Below are 14,823 nucleotides of genomic sequence, written 5' to 3'. Positions count from 1 at the left end.
TGATTGAGCGCGGCCGCGCAGGCGATACTCACTCCGTCAGTGCAGTTCGGTAACATGAAAAGAAGTAGAAATGTGTACAAGTTTAATGCTGCATACTTTTCTCACACGAAGTTTTAACAGCGAAGCTGTTTAGGCTGTGGGTAACTTGTGCTCCGTCGTAAAAAAATATCATCATCATGAACCAGCACACTCTCTCCTGCCTCTCTTTGCAGCCAAGTTGTTTAAGCTATCGGTAACTTGTGCCCCGTCGTGCAAAACTCTTCAGGTGGGTACGCGCTATAAGAATTGGGCATGCCCCCACTACCGCTTACAGCAAGTGCGAGTGTCAAACGAAACCAGTCGCGTGAGAAAGAGAGAGAAAGAAAACAATAGAAAGAAAGAGGAAGAAAAATTAGAGAGAAATGAAGGGAATAAAGACATAAAGAGATGAAAGGACAGAAAAAAATATACACAAAGAGAGAAAGAGAGAAACAAAGAACGAGAGAGAAACAGAGAAAAAGAAAGAAAAAAGAGGAAGCGATAAATAGAGAGCGAGAGAGAAAGAAAGAGAGAGAAAGTGAAGAAGAAAGAAAGAGAAATATAGAGAGAAACAAGGAAGGCAGCCCGGCTCTGCTCTTCCTTCAGGCTTGGTACCACTAGTTCGGAACTGCCGTAATTTTTTTATGCTGAAATTTCTTACAAGAAGCGCGGGACTCCCACAGTAATGAACGGCTATTATACTTCAAGTGTTCACTGCCCCAGTGGCGAATGTATATATCTGCGAAATTTAAGGAGACTGCAACTTCTTTGTGGTGTGAAAGCACCGTTCGTATTTATGCGTTCTTAAATTGTTTGTTATGAAGGTGGTCATTTTTTCAATAATTCAGACAAATCAAATAGTTGCACATTTTCATACATTAGAGAGGACTATGCTGATAGATAGCGAACTAGGTAAACAACTCACAAGGTAAGTAACTCACCTTGGGGCGATAAATCTCCACATGCGCTGATCTTCACCGGCCGCTCACCACCGAAGACTTGGAGGACGATGTTGACGCAGTAGTTACCCAGCGTGAGCAAAACCGATCCTCCGAGTTCCTTGCTGAACATACGGCTCTGGTTCTCCATAGGATATCCAAAGGTGGAATGCACATAGCGTACATCTCCTATGGTGCCGTTCTTGAGGAGCTCCTCCATGTGCTTGTAAGTAGGCAGGTAACGACTCCATAATGCCTGCGTTGTCAAGTGTCGGGGCAATCGCTATTTGAACCCAATCCATATATATATACATCACTTCCCAAAAGTGTTTTTCATGAACGTCACTCGAATACATCCCAGCGCTGTAACCACGTAATCACCCTGGGTTTCTGGGCTACATCATGCATTATATCATTCTTTGTGTACCATCGATTTATTCATTTATTCATAATACCTCAAAGGTCCCACATGGGACATTACATGAGGGGTGGGCGAACGAAAAAACTGGCGGGTCAGGTTAGATTTCATGACTTGAAAGATGGTCTTCAATGGCAGCTTTGAATTGAGCAATGTCGGTGATGAGGGCGATGTCTGATGGAAGGGCATTCTATTCTCCGGCAGTATGCAGAAAGAATGAACGTTGATGGGTGGTCGTATGTGCACGTGGTGGATACACAGCATTTCGGTGCGAGTAGCGAGAGGAACAATGTGCAGGAATGATGATATGGTTTCCTGGAGGCAGCGAATGAAAAAACCTAAAAAATAATATTAGACGAGCAGTCTTGCGGCGAGAAGAAAGTGAAAGGGAAAGAAAGGGATGATGTATTGCGTTTTGGTTGTACATCCCCAAGACAAATTTCTCTGGAAATTAAGTCATAAACAAACTTCACCCCACCTCATTCGATCGATTCTGTCTGAGCATCCTGGGATCTCGTTTATGATGTATGTAAATCCTGCACCTCCAGTATATTATCAGCCTCATAGCTTAGTCATGTTATAAGGCAATTTGTTTTTCTACTTTTGAGGGATATCTGATGAAGGCCGTGTCTTCAATCTGCCCACATGTGGTTCACCTTGAGTCCTGTCTTAATTCTCATTGATAAACGCAATAGAGCTTTCGTACGAGAGGCAAACAGCGCACCATCATGGTGAACAGCGCACGAGATAGGGCGAACGATGCGCAGTGAACCATTGTTCTACCGATCGATTTATTCAGTCATGGTCTATCTTTTTTTTAGCTTTATACCTGTCAGCTCGATACTGTCGTCTAAGTGAGACCTCGCTCTCCAGTTATCGTGCTTTCATTGCGTTGTCTTGCGATTATTTTAGCAACGCATGAATAGCGTCGTGCCTTTGTGCAATCTGTACGACATCACACGATTTCAAAATTAAAAAAAAAAGGACTGCTGATGGCTAATCTCTTACGCTCGTCTCACTTGTCCCACCGTATGTGCTAAGTTTTCGCTGTGTTTACCTCCTGCATCAATGTACTAGAAAAACAATAGCGCCTTCAGGGCATACTTTATGTCACCCAGCGATAATCTTCATCTGGCTTGCGCGCCTTTCCTTGCTAGCCTGGAACTTCCTACAGGTCCCGCAGTGCGCGCAATATCGGCGTCTGATGTCACTCTCGATAGGAAAGGAGCGAGCGTATAGTTTTCAGGAGAGAAAACGCAAGCAACATGATGACGATCATTCTTAATTGTGTGACAAAAATACTCTCGAAGGGTGCAACGGGCTTTTGAGGGTGTCATCGGCATTGGGTACAAACCTCCATGAGGAACAGCTTCTTTTCCTTCGCCATGCGGCAGATGTCTTTGGTGTCCCGGCTGTTCATGGTGAGAGGCTTCTCGCAGAGAATGTGCTTGCCATTTTCCAGGAGGACCTTCATCGTCGGGTAGTGGTCCGGGTGAAGGGATCCGATGTACGCCACGTCTGCACACAATGTGCCAGTTTTTGTAATACATAGTTGTTTTTATTTCGTTCACTAAAACTCTGGGCGACTGTACCGTAACTCAAAATTATCTATAAGAGAAAGATTCAACTCGCGGTGAAGTCCAGTTTTCGTGTGCGGATATATATACACAGATATCATATTATCAGATAGTTTCTAGATCGACTTGAAGTTGGTTTTTACGCGGTATTTTCGTGGTATTTCTTTCATTTCTGTGTATGGGTTCTCAGCCTTTCCAATGTGAAGTACAAACAACCAGCCCATGTTTCAGCATTCAAGCATTTCTGAAATTGAAGATAAACGTAAGCAACCGTAGAAGCATAATTGTGTGTTGAGCTAGGCAAGATTACTACAAATTTCTCCAATTCTGTGAAGTTGCCAACCAGTGAAGCACGAATATTACGAATCTGTATCTCAGAAGCAACAAAAAAATATCACAGTGCCGTAAACAGCACCTGCTGAAGCATCTAAAACAGACAAATTAGATGCATAGATTTATACCTCACGCGATATTGTCATTTGCGAAAGTTTCGCAAAAGTAGTATTCGAACATTACTGGATAATTTTAAAGCTTCGTGGAATAATGTATTAATTTTATCCGCTTCAGAGCTTATTATGCCCCGTTACCAGCAATATGGCAACAATTTCAATGATGAGTTCCAAATTTGTAGAAATTTCTCAGCTTGCAATTTTGACAATTTTTGTTCAGAAAGATTGCAACACTAACCAGAATATTTTCATTATATCTTGAAGTCTCTTTTTGTTTCCTTTCAAATGCAACAAATCACGTCTAAATCCCTTCTATGGTTGCCGAGAAACGCCGATTTCTATGCATCTGTTTAGATATAAACCTGAGGTCGATATGCAGCCTCGCTTGATAGTGAACATGTATATATTATAAGACAGGTGATCCTTTGTTAAGAATTCTTCAACATAAATGTTACGGGACAACTTTGAAGCGACACGCCATAGTAGCGCCCACTACGTGTACGTAAGGGCACCTATGTAGCAGCACACTTTGTCGATTACGCGGCTAATTATGATGGTGATGAAGTATGACTCAGCCCTTTCTTTGGGTGGTCACCTTTAAACCGCCCACTCGCTACGCAAATGACGCAGTATGACGCCTAAGGTTCCTCGCCAAGCATGACGTCTCTAAAGGGTCTGTTTCAGGATTTTTATGCTGTTTCAACGAGAAAACTGTCCGTCCGTATGTACGTTCTTCCGCCTGTCACCTAAGACGAATTATCGCAGCGTCGCACTAGTGGTGCCAGCCAAGCCTGAAGAAAGAGCGAAGCTGGGTGGCCTTCTTTGTTTCTCTTTATTTGTTCTTTATGTCTCCTTTTTCTTTCTCTTTCTCTCCACTCTTTCTGTCCACGCGCTGCACTCTTTCTCTGTGTTGCTTGTATCTGTTTGTTGTGCCTCTTCCTTCCTATTTCTTTTTTCTACTTTTTTTCTTTCGCTCTCTATCCGTATCTTTCTCTTTCTCACTCTTTCTATTTCTATTTATCTTTCTTCCCTTTTTTTACCCTCTCTCTGTGCTCCTTTCTCTCTCTTTCTTTGCTTCTCTTTATTTATCTCTTCTCTTTCTGTCTTGCTCTCTGTTTTTTCTATTTTTTTTTCCTGTCTTCATCTTTCTATCTTTTTCTCTCTATTTCTATCGCTCTATCTTTCTTTCTATCTCTTTCTCTCTCTCTCTGCTTCTTTCTCTCTCTTTATTTCCCTTTCAGTCTAGCTCTCTGTTTTTTATCCACTAAGCCATCCACTACGGCATCAGGGCGTTCCACCTTTATAGATCAATTGATGCGTACTCTAGCAGAGGTAGGTCTTAGTGCGCATAACACTGCGTCATACCATCATGCCTCAAAACAGCCCTTATTTATACCGGCTAAACATAAAGAATTTCCGTTGCTGTCAGTGTTGTGAAACGCGGACACAGCTTTCGCAGTAAATGTGCCGCAAACCATTGAAAGTGGAACAGCTTTGGTACCGTTGATGTCCTGAAACGAGTGTCTCCTAGCTGTTTCTTACCAACATCCGGGTCCTTTGCGATATCCTCGTAATTGGAATACACTTTGCTGATGCGATGTAGCTCAGCGAACTTCTTGGCATTGTCCAAGTTCCTTCCAGCAACAGCCACGACCTGAGCGCAGTAACAAAAAAAAAAAGGGTCCGACGCATTGACCTAAACCACGACTACCATTACAATATTAATGAGAACTATACAGACAGTAATGCCAAGGAAAGTATAGGGGATGTTATTTGTAGTAATTAGGATATAAATTTGAAGGAAGTAAAGCAGACGCATACCACCTTATATGGACATGCCAAGGATTACAGTCGGAACGCTCCCGTCATCTCCTGCAAGCTGGTCTTCGCTACAGTGACACAAAGAGTTATGACCGATGGATACATGACAACACATTCCACAAGACACTTTATACACAACACCGGCCTAACGGCGCACATTTAACACAAATATACCCAACAAATATTATGCCTTAAGGGCAAGTCTCTGTCGTAAATTAAAAAGAAAAAGTGGACGAAAAGATGACCTGCCGCCGGCAGGCACCGAACCTGCGACCTTCGAATAACGCATCCGATGCTCTACCACTCAGCTACGGCGGCGGTCATCCCCCCGTCCACTTTATAGGGTATATGTGTGCATTTAAACCCAGGAGTGTTCATCAGTGCCGATCGCAGCCATAGCGGCCAGTGTGGAACACTCTTTTTCTGCCTTTTTCGCGTCACGTAGCACGTGATCTTTTTACGAGTTGACAGCTGACCAATAATCCCTCGCATACTACCTGAAGCATCAAGTCTGCCAGAACGGGACTCTCGCTATGAATGACAGAAAGAAGATGACATTATTAATGAGAACTAACAGACAATAACATTGAGAACTAACACAATGAGAACTAACAGACACTAATGCCAAGGAAAGCATAAAGGATGTTATTTGTAGCAATTAGGATATAAGTGTGAAGAAAGTTAAGTGGACGAAAAGATAAAAGATAAAGAGTGTTCCACACTCGCCACCATGACTGCGATCGGCGCTGACCAACACTCCCAGGTTTCAAATGTACTACATATATACCCCATAAAGTGGACAGGAGGATGACCGCCACCGTAGCTCAGTGGTAGAGCATCGGACGCGTTATTCGAAGGTCGCAGGTTCGGTCCCTGCCGGCGGCAAGTTATCTTTTCCTCCACTTTACTTTCTTCACATTTATATCCTAATTAATACAAATAACATCCCTTATACTTTCCTTGGCATTATTGTCTGTTAGTTCTCATTATTTTGTGTTTAACAAAGAAAAAACGAACCCTTAAAAGTCATCTTCTGACCACCATTACAGTCATACAGCTTCAGTTCGCTGCAAAGAGCGTCGTTTAAAGCGAGGCCAGTAATTACTGTCCTATTCGTCGTAACACGCCGACGCACGTAACATGTGATTTCATGGTTCCAACGCACGAGTCATATAGCGGATCCGGATCGATGTTCACCGATCAAAAGCAGAGATAATTGCGTCATTCCGATACTGCGCGATGCCCCCTGTTTTCGACCATAGCAGCGGTCAAATTATAACAGCGGCAGCTTCCATTGCGGGAGGCGCTGGTTCGATTACAAGTGCCGCCGGACAGCCAACGCATTTTTTTTTTCTTTTGAGGAGAAAGGTTCGCCTGCCTGGCGGTGGGTGTTGTAGGTACTCATATCTCGAGAATATTCTCGCTTTTTTTCCTCTGTGTTCTTTCATTATCTTCCCCCAATGATGCTGCGCCGTGCTTGGGTTCCACAAAAAAACATCGATTATACCAGAGGTATTCCTAGGGTTAAAAGGCGTTTGGCTGTGAATATCCATGCTTTCATTAATACAATAATATTCTGGCGTTTTAGTCTCACACTAACCTTCTTCATTTTCCTACATAATTGCATTAAATTCTGAGAACCTTTCATAACGCTTCACCAGCTTCTTAATCCATCTGCATTGAAGTTCACCTCCTGGCAATGGAACCAGGTGCAGGAAATGCCTATTTTTTCTATTTTACGTTTCGGTGAAGAACAGCGCCACTGGAGTTATTGTTTAAGTTTATAACATCTGCCTGCGTGCAGGGTCTGTCCTCGATAGCACCTCAAGCAGAGAGGAAACACCCCGCCCATTTTTCATCGGGCGAAAGAGCATTAACGGGCGCGGATGGGGGGGTGGGGTGGAAGCGACTGCGAAATTCGATCAATAAAGCGCAGTCGCAAGTGCTGCTCAAGCGCACAATATGCACACAACTACTGAACTTACACAGAGACGTCGATCCACCTCGTAACGCTTGGTTCCAAGCGAAAAAGCCGGCATAGGCTGCTATTCGCTGACTTCTTCGCATGAAATCAGTTCCCACAAGGCGTGGGTGGAACCTGCCGGAAATCTCTCTCTCTCTCGTTGTCTTAGAAAGTCTCCTATTTTTCGATCCTCTAAAGTTTCGTCCAATTCTGAACACTTTCATTGTACCTGCATCTTTCACGTATAAGGTAAGCCAATGGCTACCCTTCGGTAATCCCGCATTTTATTTTATTTTCGAGCTTCGTCCTGCTCTGAACATTTTCATTGTGTACGCATTTATCGCCAAAAATGTAAGCCTATGAAAATATCGTATTTCTCGATTTTAAAAAGTTTTGTTCAATTCTGATAAACTTCATTGTGCATACATTTTTCACCAAAAAGGTAAGCCTATATCCTACGTAATCGCCTATATCATGCCTATATTACGTAGGGTCTACGCAATCTTTTCTCGTTAAAAATGATTTGCATTGCCTTCTAAGGGATACAAAGTATTGACATTGCAAGTTTAAGAAAATTTCATTCAACCAATGTGATCAAAGTACGCAAAATTCGCGACATCACACTGACGTTCACGTGCCGAAGTTTCGGCGTGAAATTCAAACATGAGACTTTGACCTTCAATACCTCGTTTAATAATTAACCTATGATTGCGAAATTAATTACATTAAAGTTCTGAAAGAATATTGCACCTGTCTAAAGGTATTGATGTTTCACTATAGTGTCCCACTTTTTTTGTCTTTTTTATTGACGTGATGTAAGGAGATGTTAGCGCACAAATAAAGTGCCGGCTACTCCTTATCTCTTAGAGGTGTCTAATTTACAGAACATAGGGTCCAAATTTCTAAGCATAGCAAATCCGCAGCTGTAGAAACAGGAAGACAAAGGAGAAGACGAAGAAGAATTAGAAGAAAAAGAAGACATATCATCATCATGTTATTCACGTTATAATCGTCAAAATAAACGGTTCTAACGTTGGGCTCTTCGGCCTGTTCGTTCACAACATGGTGCCGTGACCACCCTCCCATCGTGGACAAGCCCGGGACGACAGAGGCCCCAGTTGAAGAATACGAGGCAGCAGACGTGACACCGGGAGCGGCAGCCGTGGAGCCGAGACGCTACCGCCAAAGGAAGAGGCCATCTTTCCAGCGTGAATGTAAGCCTGCATCTTGTTCACATGAATCGAAACATCGTTTCGCAGAAGAGGAAAACTTTGAGGATGCAGATAACGAATCTCATCACAGAGGCGGAAAGGAAGATGAATGACGGAGAAGGGCGTAGACTCTCTAAGCATAAGCCTTAGCCAAATCAAGGGCATAACGGAGAGTTTGAAAGCGGCAAATACGCAAATGGAGTCATTTATACAGAGGGAAACAGCAGCAGATGAATTCGAGAGATAGTGGAATATGCTATGAAGATAATTACGGCAGTTTTCAAGATTAGAGTCCAGCATCAAGAAGTTAAGCGTCATCGTGCATGATGGACAGCCGTCCATGGAAGTAACAAGAACTGAAACCGACATTGTCCAGAAATCAGATTACTGATTGTTACGTGAAACTGCCAAAACTAGACATGTTCAGGTTTGACGGCAACAAGCTGACCATGGCAAAGATTTGGACGCAGTTTGAAAGCGCGATTCATCTTCGACAGAATTTACCAGAGAGTCAAAAGTTCCATTACCTGATCTCTGTCCTTGACGGAAAGGCAGCTGCTCTTATTGAAGGACTACAATACTCCGATAAGAATTACCAGACAGCTGTTAAGCTTTTAAAAAGAGGAATTTGGCAATGAAGAGCAGTTGAAAGAAACTCACATGAATGCATTGATCAAGTTAGAACCAGTCAAGAATCCGAAATGATGTCAAAGGTTTACGCGAACTTTGCCCAGACAGTGAAAGTGCACACGAACGCACTGGAAGCGCTTGGAGTTGCAGTGCATTCGTACGCTCCGATGCTTATGCCGATCTTAAAGCGTTGCACACCGCAAGAATTGTTCATTGGAATACCAAAGTTACGAGAAGAGAAGGCAAGGTACGCAAGAGAGAATAGGAACTTCGGAAGGAGAAAGCAACAACGGTACCAGTGCAGATACACTGAAAGGGTTGATAACATTTTTGCAAGAACAAGTGAGGTGCAGAGAGTCGCTAGAAAGTTTTGAAGACGGTGAAGACAGACATCGCAGAAAATGGACTAACAGATCAAGCTTAATGAGCAAGACTTCAGCATTTCAGAGCTCCGTCACAAAACGATGTTGCTTCTGTAATCTAACCAATCACAGCACCGAAGACTGTCGGAGGTCAATAAAATACGACGACAAAAAGGAAAAGCTTCGAGAAGAAAACAGGTGCTTTAGGTGCACGAGACCGAATCACAACGCAAGAGTTTGTAAAGCCACGGTAGTTTGTAAACGTTGCAAAGCAAGACACGCAACTTCCATGTGCAGGACAAAGGGCAGTGAAGGCAGCAAGCCTAATGACAAAAGTGAGGAACGAAACGACGATATGGCTGTCAAAAAATCGTGCAACCTGCTAGCGTCTTCTAAACTGCAAGAAGAACGCCAGCGTGTTCTATTGCAGACAGCCATAGCCTGGACAGAGGGTGAAAGTAAAGGAGCGTACGCAAGAATTTTATTCGACAGCGGAAGCCAAAGATCATTCATACAAACCAGTTTGTCACGAAGAATTGGTTGCAAGGTACTCCGAAGAGAAAGGCTGACAGTGGGATCATTTGGAGGAAAAGAAATATGAAAGTGTTATGAACGTTGTTGAAGTTGCACTGAAAGAAAATCCAGATGGGGAACCACTAGTAATGGAGGCTATTGAAGTAGACATGATATCAAGAACGCGACTACCTCGCCCAAACGACAATTCAAAGTCCTATATGAAGAAGATGGGAATGAAAATCGCTGATGACAACGATGAAAAAAGTGCAACGCAGGAAACAAGCTTACTCCTAGGATCTGATTTCTACTGGGAGGCGATCACCAGGACGTGTGAAAAGGCTAAATCAACACACGATGCTAGTAGAAAGCATTCTGGGATGGATGTACATGGACCATGTGGTGTAGAATCATACCTACGAGAGACAAAATCAGTCATGGTTCTTCACGCTACAGAAAGAACAGACCGAGATAACAGATGCCATCCAAAAATTCTTGGGAGCTCGAAACACTGGGAATAACGGAAACAAGAACAGGATGCATAGAGTTTGAGCACCTTTTTTACATCATTTGAAAAAACGATTGAGAGGGATGGAGAGAGATACAAAGTAAGACTACCATGGAAAGAAACAGTAACATGGAAGATAACAAGCAAGTAGCAATCAGAAGATTGATGCAAGTATCTCGAAGACTTCAGAAGACTCGGCGCTAAAAGAAAAGTACAACAGTGCTATGAAAGAATACTTTACATCGGGGAGTGGCAGAGCTAGCGACGTCGGATGAATCCGAGCACGCTACATACTACATGCCGCATCAAGCAGTCATTAGAGAAGATCGACTGACAACGAAAGTAAGGATTAGTGTTTTGACGCTTCGTCGTCAACGACACCAGGAATGTCGTTGAATGAAAAACCTAGAAGCTGGAGAAAACTTGAATCCAGACATACTTGCACTGATAATGAACTTGTCGCAAACATCTCAGTTGCAATGACGGCAGACGTGGAAAAAGGCATTCGTGCAGATCAGTATTCACGAAGAAGATAGAGACGCACTTCGTTTTTTGTGGTGGAAGAACGAACAATGCGACTTAACTAAAGAGAACATCGTGCATGGAGGATGACTAGGGTGACATTTGGTACAACGCCAAGCAGTTTCTTACTAGCAGCCACAATACCGCATCACCTGAATAAAGAACAGCAAAACTTTCCCGAAACGGTGGAAGAAACTTAGAAATTCAATTTACGTCGATGACGTCATGCTTGGAGCAGCGCACGAGAATCAAGCGAAAGGTTTATACCGGGACGCAAAGGAAATTTTTCGCCGAGCCGGAATGAACCTAAGGAAATGGACATCGAACAGTGAAGAGATGTATGAAACTTTTTCCGAGAATCAGGATGCCGTTCCTACATCATCAAGTGAAACCACACGTTCTAGGAATGACATGGAACACGGATGGACGATACTTTGGGCTATCCTGTGAAAAAATGGCTGACAGCAGAAGTGAGTGAAAGACTGACCCAGCGAGCAGTGCTTCAAAGAAAGTGCAAAGGTATTCGATCCGTTGGGATTTCTAACACCGGTCACAGTAAAGCAAAATAGCTATACAAAGGCTCTGGAAGACTGGAATTTCTTGGGACGATCCTTTAACAGATCAAGAGGGAAGATATGGAGAAAAATGGTTGGAGGAAATAAAATCATATCGAAAATATTAAAAGTACCACGGCAGTACGTCGCAAAGAAGAAACATCATTTGAACACTGGAACTTGCACATTTTTCCGTATGCAAGCCCTGCGGCGTATGGAAGTGCAGCCTACATGGTAATTTCCTACGAGAACGGAGACAAAGATACAGTACTGATTCTTGCCAAAAGTAAAGTGTCTCCAATGAAGGAAATCAGTCTAGCAAAATTAGAACTTCTTGGAGCAACACTATCTGGCCAGAATGTGGAATTACATCAAAAGTAATCTGAAACAAGAAATTACCTGGTGAAGTTTTGGACAGATGCTACAATCGTGTTAAACTGGATAAGGAAAGAAAGAAGGCGTGAAGCATTCGTTGAACACCGACTAAAAGAAATAAGAAATTTATCAGCGGAGAGTCAATGGGGATACGTGAGCAGTAATGAAAATCCGGCGGATTTTCTAACCAGAGGCGTCACCGTTGAACAACTTTCGTCAGCAGAAATTTGGTGGAAGGGACCGGAGTGGTTACAGAGCCAAGGCTCTCCAAGTGTACAAAGAGCCAGGAGGTAATGAAGAAGCAAGGGAAGTTGAAATACTGGTTGAATATACGACGGAACAAGTCGCAAAACGAGGTATCGAAATTGAAAAGTTTGGCAATTACTCAAAGATGCTGAGAGTAACAGCTTGGGATGTTTCGCTTTTACAGCAATGTTCAACGAGACAAAGTATACGGCCCCTCTAAATGCTGAAGAGATCGAGGCCGCGGAGACCCGTATTATTTGGCCAGACAAAATGTGGAACTTGCCAAGAACTGAGAAAATCGGCGCACATGAGACAATAAGGGGATGTGAGGTGTCACAGACGAACAAGGCATACTGAGACTCAAAGGACGACTCAAGAGACAAGTATGACATTTAACGAAAAGCATCCGATAGTACTACCTGGAAAAAATCATTTAACAAAGATACTGATTAGACATGTGCATGGAGAGACGTTTCACGGCGGAGTCTGCGAGACACACTAGCCCGTTTAAGAACCAAGTTTTGGGTAATAAGAGGACGACAGGAAGTAAAAGATGTCATCAGAACAGCATTATATGCAGAAGGTATAATTCCAGCCACTGCGACAAGAGATACCTCCTCTGCTGCCGAACGAGGTAACGAGGACTGCACCTTTGAAATAGTTGGAATAGACTTCACAGAGTCCTCTGCAAGCAACCAAAACAAAGGAGAGAGATAATGAAGGTTTACATAATAATCTTTACATGCGCAGTTACAAGAGCTGTGCACTTGGAAACGGCTAAAGACACTTCAGCTGAAAGTTTTATGCAAGCTTTTCGACGCTTCATTGCAAGAAGAGGGATGTGCTCAGTCATCTACAGCGACAATGCGAAGGTTTTCAAGAAAGCTAACAAAGAATTGAACCTAGTCACGACGCTACAAAGTGAGACAACGAGGAGTTTCATTGCCAATCACCTTATCAAGTGGAAATTCATTCCAGAAAATGCACCATGGTGGGGTGGCTTTTATGAACGGCTAATACGCAGCTTCAAGTCGTCTCTACGAAAAGTGATTGGTCGGCGTTTACTACATATCGATGAGATGCATACCCTAGTCTGTGAAGTTGAAGGCATCATGAACAACCGACTTACGTACGTTTACGAGGAACCTGACGAGCCCACTCCTTTGACACCATCAGATCTGATTGGCGGAAAGCGAAAAATTGGAGCAGACATAAATGAAGGATGGGACCACGACTTCAACAAGTGTGGAGACTTCGCGAAGAAGTTACTAAATTATGGTGGCAACGATGGAACTCTGAGTATATGAAAGAAATAAGGAGTGCACTAATGAAACCCGCAATGAGAAATAATCATGAGAAACTTAAAAAAGGTGACATTGTTTTACTAGAAGAAAGAAATCCAAAAGCCTTTTGGAAAATATGTTTGGTAAAGGACATTTTCCCAGGCCGAGACCAACTCTCAAGAGTCTGCGTTTTGAGGACTCCTGACAATAAGGTTCTCCGAAGACCCAAGGTTGGTTTATCCATTAGAAGGATGCTTATAAGTGCGGACATTTGAGGCCCCGGGAAGATGTAGAAACAGGAAGACAAAGGAGAAGACGAAGAAGAATTAGAAGAAAAAGAAGACATATCATCATCATGTTATTCACGTTATAATCGTCAAAATAAACGGTTCTAACCGTTGTGGCTCTTCGGTCTGTTCGTTCACAACAGCAGCACATACAATATACAACTTAGCATAACAGACAAAGCATAACATAGCAGTCAAAACAACACATTCAACAATAACATACATGTGCATACACGGTGATGCTAACAATTTTTTTATTGAACAGCAACCGTTACATAGCAAAACCAAGGCGGAAACGAGAAAATGCCTGTGGTATGCTTGCGAGTGATCATGAACCCGTCGTCAGACATGCAATCGTTCTGTATACGTTCTACGGCAGAAACTCAAGGTTTAAGCAGTAAACGACTTCTTCCTTCTCGCTCCTTGATTTCTTTCTTCTCGAGAAGCGGAAAAGCGCAGATAAGGCAAGCTTCTGTATTCGAATACTACTCACCTGGGGCTCATCCTTCGACAAATGTTGAGGCAGTCGACGAAATCGTGGCAGATACGGCCGGCGGCCACGATTCCCCAGCGAGTTGGGGCCATGTTTCAACGATCTTTGATCCCCCTCGACGCACCCTCTTCCACAGTTGCAGACACGCACGCAGCGGAGCACTCGCCAGTCCACGGAGTGTTTAGAAGTCGAACGCGCTTCCGGTCACAAAGCCGTTTGGTTGTTTGTTACCCAGGGAGAGGAGGTGCCGATGTGCTCTCTTCCGCTAGCGATAAGGGGAGAGAGCGAAGCAAAGGCGTCGCAATGCCGACTTCCTGGCAGGCGCTTTAAGGTATTTTTACTGCCGCCAAATCGCCCTCTCCGGCCATTCCTCCTCGTCGTCAGAGTGAAAGAAATTGTTGGCAAACGCGTTCCGCCGGTGAGGCCGTTGAGAGACCTTCACGGCGCGGCTCGCAACGATAGCGTCGTAAGGCGCTGCGACCGACAACAAAAAGCATGAGGCTCTGTTTTTCACATTCTATATGCGCTAAAATTAGAGTCGCTGCGCCTGTTGAAGCACACTTCCTTGTTTTGCTTTTAGCCAGCGAGCCCCTTGCGGTTTCATGCGCTCTTTTCTCTATATCATAGCAACGACGCGCCGACACCAACACCGCAA

General features: G+C 43.5%; 1 protein-coding gene across 1 annotated transcript in view; it reads right to left on the bottom strand.

The window, feature by feature from the left end:
- LOC119394807 (trans-1,2-dihydrobenzene-1,2-diol dehydrogenase) overlaps positions 1 to 14,823 on the bottom strand; it is a 175,160-nt gene that overhangs the window by 9,693 nt on the left and 150,644 nt on the right. Inside the window, exons 2-4 of the mRNA XM_049415577.1 lie at positions 4,943 to 5,054; positions 2,729 to 2,892; positions 960 to 1,212 (exon numbers count right to left, since the gene is read on the bottom strand). Of these exons, the coding sequence (XP_049271534.1) occupies positions 960 to 1,212; positions 2,729 to 2,892; positions 4,943 to 5,054 (529 nt within the window). The remainder of the gene's footprint in view (positions 1 to 959; positions 1,213 to 2,728; positions 2,893 to 4,942; positions 5,055 to 14,823) is intronic.

This window comes from Rhipicephalus sanguineus, chromosome 5 (genome assembly GCF_013339695.2).
Source record: "Rhipicephalus sanguineus isolate Rsan-2018 chromosome 5, BIME_Rsan_1.4, whole genome shotgun sequence".
Classification (NCBI taxonomy): Eukaryota; Metazoa; Arthropoda; class Arachnida; order Ixodida; family Ixodidae; genus Rhipicephalus; species Rhipicephalus sanguineus.
The sequence above is the reverse complement of the archived record's forward strand: the minus strand, read 5'-3'. Positions and strand labels throughout refer to the sequence as shown.